At 42.0% G+C, this 7,426-nt stretch overlaps 1 protein-coding gene across 1 annotated transcript; it reads right to left on the bottom strand.

The window, feature by feature from the left end:
- Positions 1-3,554: 3,554 nt before the first annotated feature.
- Positions 3,555-4,463, bottom strand: TACSTD2 (tumor associated calcium signal transducer 2; the record flags this gene model as incomplete). The annotated part of the gene is made up of 1 exon (XM_079535469.1): positions 3,555-4,463. The coding sequence occupies one exon, from the start codon at positions 4,461-4,463 to the stop codon at positions 3,555-3,557; it is 909 nt and encodes a 302-aa protein (XP_079391595.1).
- Between the last annotated feature and the right edge of the window lie 2,963 nt (positions 4,464-7,426).

The raw sequence follows: 7,426 nt of genomic DNA, 5'->3' as shown, positions 1-7,426 counted from the left end.
CCAAAGCATCCGTGAAGAGGCAGAGTGATCTAATTTGCTTGCAATGTTATATTTTAATAAAAGACTCTGTAAGAGCCACGAATGATTATTGGATCTCCTCCTACCAGTGAATTGGTCTGGATTTTCCAGCTTGCTAGTGTCATTTCTTGAGTCATAGCATCTTGGGAATCGTGCAGTGCTGTCATCAGACTTGCACTGAGTCACACAATGAGTGCCTTGCTGACCCAGGCTTCTGGTCAGTCCAGGGCAAAGTGCACTCGCTAGTTTTTCAGAGTAGCCTAAATACAGACAAGATATTTAGAGTTAAGGAACCAAATGTAAACATCCGGATCCAATACTTTTGAAGAGCTCCTGATTTTTGAGCCGTTTAAGATGTCTTTATAATGCAAATGATCTCCAGCATTCCCTGTTGCTGGTAGCTCGGTGTATCTGACAATCATTGCACTTTAAAGTGTGAATTGAACGCTTAGCAGTTGCAAAACTGGCAGAAATTCTGAGAATCTATCCCTCAATTATTATTTTTTTTTAATTCTTGCAATGAATTTGGAAATTGTTTTTAAAGCAACTGTGTACAAAATATCCCAGTAGCAAACACCACAGAATTTTTCTATTTGATCTCTAAAGCAGGAAATTTATTTAGAGAGACTTAGAAATGGAGCACTCATTAACTTTTGGTACTGGAGATTTCACTTAAGTCCTTCGGCAGAATTGAGACAGTTGTAAAGGTGGTGCATCTCTAACAGCAGAAAAGAGCACATGAGGACAGGAAAAAAAGAGAGTTCGACAGATGTGTGCTAAGACTGGGGAAACTGAGCTGAGCATTTCTGCACTATGCAGTGCAGTGACTGCAGCAGTGCCACTTCCATTACTCTGCAGTTGTTCCACGTTGTTTTTTTGGATAAAATCAGGCTAGCAGAAACGCAGAGATTTCGGTTCTCAGGCCTTATGAATCCATTTATTTCAAGCAAAACCAGTATTGTTGTGCCCATATGTAAAAATCTCAGTGGAAAATTAAATATATTCTCATTATTTCACTTAGATAATATGAAATATCCCTAATTGTTTCTGTGGCACTTGATTTGTGCTGGAGTAGGACTGTAAGAGTGTTATCCTTCAGGCAGAAGGGATGGGCATGAAAATGAGATGTGAATATTGTCAGGCTGCCTGAAGTGTGTGAAATCTTCACCAGATAAAAACCAGTACAAAGAATTCTGTTGGGAGCTGCTGTGAATAGTTATATAAATGCCAGAAGTTGTTTTTTCCTGCTCTGAAAGTAATTGCAATAACTCAAGATGAATTTTAGCATAAAAAAGACAGATACTGGCTGTACTTAAACCCTCCGACAAATCAATGGAGATGGTTTGGAAAGGGTAATTATACCTGAATACTTGCACAAGGAGGACAGTCTGTTTAATAGCAGTAATCATTCCAGCTAAGAGAAATGAAAGAAAGGTCTATTTGTTACTTTTTTTTCTCTGAAAAAGTGATTTCAATGTGTCAGCTCTTATTTCTAAGTGACTCCCTGACACTTTTAGGGACGTTTTAAGGACTACTGGGGGGATCCTGTGTCCTGTTGTCATGAAGTGCTCACCATCACAGACACGCTAATGTTTTATTATCCAAACAAGAAGGGATGGGTATGGCATAGGAGTTAACCTCATCTTGCTGTAGTCCCAGTGCAAAGAGCCCTACAGAGATCAGTCCTAATTGGGGAAAGATGAGAGGAGGAGAGATTCTCTTTGTCATCCAGAACAGCAGCGGGTTTGGACTGCGTTAGCACTGATAAGAGCTAGGTCAGGCTTCAGGCTGGCTGAAGTGTAGGATCTGCTGCCACAAGCTTTCCCTGGGGCTTGCCTGCTCCAGGAGAAAAAAAAATAATAATAGCAATGTGCATCTTTAAATACAGGTATGGGAACCTACAAGAATGCAAACACACCAATAATTTGCAAACTAATGCAGGGATGATGTGCCAACCCTTTGAGTGCATACTTGCATATGGAAGCAGGCATGGTTTTTACCAGGGTGGCAGAGGGAGCAGAGTTGAGGAGGCTTTTAATCCCCCTGTGAATCCTTATCTTTCATTTCCTTGCTCTAATGCTGGATTGCAACTGGCACTTCCCTCTCCAGCGGCTAAAAAAAAAAAAGTCTATTTGTTTTTTAAACTAAAAGCTAAAAGGAAAGACTAAAGCCCACTTCAGTCAGTTGAACTAAGACAGCGCTGTATGCAGAGGGCAGCATTAGCCTCTCCTGAGCTGTAGCTTAGAGCCAGGGATTCTTTCTGTGGGAGCTGTTTTCAGTTTTCAAACCAAGGCAGCCTTTCCCCAGTCGGAACTGCAAATGTAATTTAGACAACAGATAGCTCTGCGTAGTTAAAGTGATCACTCCCTCTGTTACATAATGTGGCTAAATGATAGCACACAGCCTCTCGTTAACACTGGTTATCTTTATTTGGTCTATTTCATTTGTATTATGTTGCTAATGTAGCTGTAAAAACCTGATCTGGGGGAAAGGCGATGCATCTGCCCAGCTGATGTTTTTCCAGTAGGTGAGAAATCAGTAGTGATGCTGTGTGCTGTCAGAAATAACACCCCCTGCTCCCAAATCCAAGTCCATTCTTCTTCCATGATAAACAGGCAGAAACAGAACCAAACTATCTTCACTCTTTTCCCAGTAGCCAGTCATTCCTCAGACAGATTCCTGTATTTGGGATGGGGTTGTGGTTTTGGACTCTGCAGCAATTACACTGCTGAAATTCCCCTTGCAGCTCTACTAAATAAAGCGTTTTATTAGCTTTATGTAGTAGTTGTGTAGAACTGTTAAAAACCAAAAAATATCTCCTCTGACACAACTACGAGGGATATTTAGGTAGACGAAAGCTACTATCTGAACTTGGAAAGAAAAACAAGGTTAACTTACAGCGGGATCAAGGGATCATTGCTGACTGAATGCCAGACCTGGAGCTGGGAAAGCTGAGTTCTACCTGAATACAAAGAACCGAGGCCCTGCACAAATGGAAGTGACCACAGTGCTGCCTGCTAATACTTGACTGCAATAGAGGTATTTTATTACTATTTTATTATAGTTAGCAATAGAGGTATTTTATCCCAATTTATTTGATTAGAGACACCGACAAAATTAATCGTTGACAAAAAGAAGTTCCAGCAACTTTGAAGACTTTTAAAACATTTTTATTGCTATGATTATTTTGCTCTAAGCAAACACACGAGGAACCTTGGCTTAAATATTAAGCAAGTGAACGAAGTCTGCAGTACAAGTGCACGTATGCTATATTGGCACAAAATATCAATTACACTTTGTGTAGCTTCCAAACTGAGACTTTTGGTCCCACTTTTCAGTTACCAACTCCTAGATTAATTTATATCCGAGGAAAAGTTGTTTTTTCTAGTAGAATAATTCAAAACGAGTGCTTTGTCAATTCCTACAACATGGGAGACAACTCCAAATCCATCCACATTACGCAGAGTCTGTTCATTCTTCTTATTTTGCCCTCCCCACCTCTGCCTGGTTGCTGAAGTTTGATTCTTTCTGTCAGATTAGAGCTCTAGAATTTGTCCTTCTGTGTCACTCATCTTTTCGATCTTAATTTTTCTGTATTTTCTTCTCTGGCACAGAACAATCACCAAAATAGTGACAAAACCAGCAGGCAGTATTGCCACTGCCACCACAGCACTGATATCAACAAGCAGTTGCTTCATGCTAAACACTGGTGGCTTTTCATCAACGTAGTAAATGCGTATATTTTCAATAGCCAGATCTTTCCCATTAACAGAGACAAGAAATGTGCTGTCAGAATGAAACACAGAGTCCCCTGTTACGTCTTTTTCCAAGTAATAGGCTGCATCAACTATATCTACATCCCGCTGCTTCAAGTTATTCTGTTTTAGGTGGATTTGGATAAATGGGGAATCGTACTTCACAGCTGCGATGTATTTGGGTCGCAGTTTGTACCGGTTCTCAAACAGACGTGTCAGGGCTTCTGCTACATCAAGAGCTTCGAAGTAATGGGGTGTTTCTTTGTGCTTCAGTTCGATGTCGACCCAGTTTGTTCTTATCAGTTCATTGCATATCAAATTTTTGTCACCTTTTCCAGTTCTTCTTATTCCAGCTGTGTTCACGCACCAGCAAGTTCCAGCTTTGTCACACTGTCTGGCTTTGAAGATACCGCTGTCCTCGCAGTCTGGATCGTAAATGCCACCATCCAGCAGCTTAACCCGAGGTCTGTAGGAGAGCTTCAGGACAGACATTTCTGCCTTCATCAGCAAGCATTTTGAAGTCAGCGTCGAACAATCTACTGTATGATCTGAACCTACCAGCCTGCAGGTGCAGTTGCCAGATGTATCCTGGTCGCACACTGTCCACTTATTGGTCACGCAGGTACAGCTCCGTGCCGATGAAGCTACCATCAGAATCAAACCCAGCGTAACCCCAAGCAGAGGCTCCATAGCACAGGTACGACGTGTGGGTACAGCTGGAAGTGGCAGCAAGCGTTGTCTGGAGCTTATATCTGCTAGGGGACTTGTTTCTACACGCTGTTGTGCAGTTCCTTTCTTCAAAGTACAATCAGACCTGACAGACAAGTTCTGAAACAACTGGTCTCTCATGCCCAGATGCCAGAGGAGCTGCGCTTTCATCTATTATTTCTAAGTGGGCAGCACTGATTGCCCAGATGCCTGGCATCCCTCGTGGTGAGGGAGCAACACGGAGAAGGCAAAAGCAGACCCAAAGCATGGCTCCTGCATTGAGCTTACAGATTAGAGCACAAGGCTTCACCTCACCTTCTTCTCTTGTCAGGATTTTTATGGAGCCTACAGACAAATGCATCTGTAAGGAACTTCCTCCATTTCTTTTGGAGGAAGTCCCACTCATCCGAGGCAATCCTACTCCTCTATGTTCATTGTGATTTTTCCTACCTCTTACATAACTTCTGTATCATCCACTGTCCAGATGCCACTTTCACATCCTTATAAAACTGCAGAGGGCTTTATTTTATGTATGATCCAACAGAACCCCGAAGTAGCTGCCAACTCAGGTAGAAAGACAATTCATCAGTTTGATGAACTTTTACTTAGCATAGGAGAGCAATCTCAGCTTCCACTACAGAAAGCTTCCCTTTCCCTACTCATCCCAAAGCAGTATTAGGAATGCTAATTTCCTAACTTTCATTACCCTTACAAAGTTGTTAGTGGTTTCTGAAGAAATTTTTCAGTCTGAACTTTGAGTAATGCCTATCACACTACACTCCAGTGGCTCCTAAGTGTCTTAATGATGATTTACAAAGCATGAACCACAATTTCCAGTTAGCATTAAGTCATCTATCTGTTTGTCAAATGTTGTCAGACCCGTTATAAATCATTATTTTGAACAGCACCATTCTCCCATCTGCACAACTTCTGTGCTGCCTTGCAGACAATTCTTTTGGCCTGTTCTGTTTTCCTGAGGGCCTGACCTGCTTTAAATCACCATGAGCAGGGCTGCCTGTAATGATGACTTGTGTGTATGTGAACAGTAGGAAGCTACCCTGGCTACCGATGAGCATTACTAACATGGTGTAGGTTTAGAATTGAAGCTGCAGATGCAAACACTCCCTCTCACTCCATAATCTGTCCATAGACCTCCTCCTGTTTCTCAATCAGCCAAAGAAATTCACACTACTTAGGGCAGCAAAGATGAGGCAAGTTCTTCAAATCATTCCTGGCTCCTCTTCAGACCTATAGCTCATTACTGCACCTCTTCACTTCCCCTCCTCTAGGATTAAAATCAGCATTGAAGAGCTGTAGGAAGTCATTGTGAACTACTGATACATTTTTTATGAAATCACCAAGTAATTCAGTTTCCCACTTTGAGGGTTTTGTTTGTTTGTTTGTTTTACAAGTGTACTACATCCCAACTCCCATGTCATTTTTATTTCCAAGTAATTAATTTCCATATCTTAGACATACATAAAATCCACATCCTTCCTTCAAAGTCAAAATCCATTTAACTGTCAGCTACGTCCTCATGCTATGTCTTTATTTGACGTTATGCACTTCAGAGAGAGCAGCCTTTGTTTTGCCCTCTGAGATGTCTCACTGAGGACAGACCCTCACCAGCTATAAAATGTTACAGCTCATAACCAGATTCAAAAGAAACTACAGCAATTGCCGTATGGCTGAGAGCTGAGCCGCCCTTGTGCTCTGAAAGCACTTTATTGAGCCAAGGTTTTTAGGTGACAGCACTTTCCTCATGCAATGCTCAGCCTTGGTCTCAGCCTCCCATCACCATTTGATAGTTTCTCCTTCCTTACAGACACAGTGAAACAGAATAACGCAGTGGTTTTTCAGAAGTAACGCATGGAAGAAAAATGACAGGCAATTAAAACAGATGGTCTGACTTCCCTGCTGGTGATGATTCTCACTACTGTTACCTTAATTAAAAACTCCATTAATTGCTGCTTCCATCAAAGCTGGTTCAGAGTACACAGCAGTGCTTTTAGTCACCAGAAAAAAAAAAACAAAACACAAAAAAACATAGAACTGAGGCAAGAAAAGGGGAAAGTAGGAATAACTAAGTTTCCCTGACCGAGTTCCATAATGTGCCAAAGTAGTGTGTACTCCTCCATTAACTTTTTTTCCCCCACTGTAGATTTTCCCTCTGTAAACATGCAGAGAACAGATTTCTTTCAAAGGCAGGAAAGGAAAAAAGTCAACTATATATACACAGTCCCTCAAGGTATTATTTTCTGTTACCTCCTTGAACCCACGCTAAACTGTAACAGCGCTACAAGAGTTAATTGCTGAGAACAGCAGGCTGTAAAAGGAATCCTGTAGGAAACACGGAGTGTTATTTCTTTTGTGATCTCTGCTTCCATGGAAACAATTTTTCTGCACAATTTTAAGTCTCATGAAAATAGGGCAGTAGGTCTGTGTAAAACAGCAAGGCACTTCCAATTAAACGACCAGAAGGCTTTCATCTAGGCCATTAAATGCTTTGTTCAGTATCAAACACCATTACCACGTTCCCTGAGACACGAACGAGCAACTTCCCATGCGCTGGCTCTGCAGCCACGCCGCACACATCCCCATTTCCCTCACAGTTTTGCAGCAGTGTTTCCTTTGCCGTGTTTCCTTCCCTTGCAGTGCTGAGCTACACTGCTCTGCCCCAGCGCAGGTGGCACACTGCAGTGTGCTGCACGCCTCAGTGCAGCCTGCTTTTCGCCTGCACAGCTTCTCTCTCCGCTACTCAACAATGTTCTCCTTGCCCAGAAACTCCTAGCAGATCAAGTTCCCTGCTGGCACAGCAGGAATAGAGCTATAACCAAAACACTTGAATGAAATTTGGGTAATGCATACAGTAGTTTGAAAGATAACTTGATGATCACCTTCAGAAGTCACTGCAGTTGCCTGTGGTGGCGAGGGAGAGAGAAAAA

This window comes from Tetrao urogallus (genome assembly GCF_951394365.1).
Source record: "Tetrao urogallus genome assembly, chromosome: 5".
NCBI lineage: Eukaryota > Metazoa > Chordata > Aves > Galliformes > Phasianidae > Tetrao > Tetrao urogallus.
This window is presented reverse-complemented; position numbering and strand designations above follow the sequence as displayed.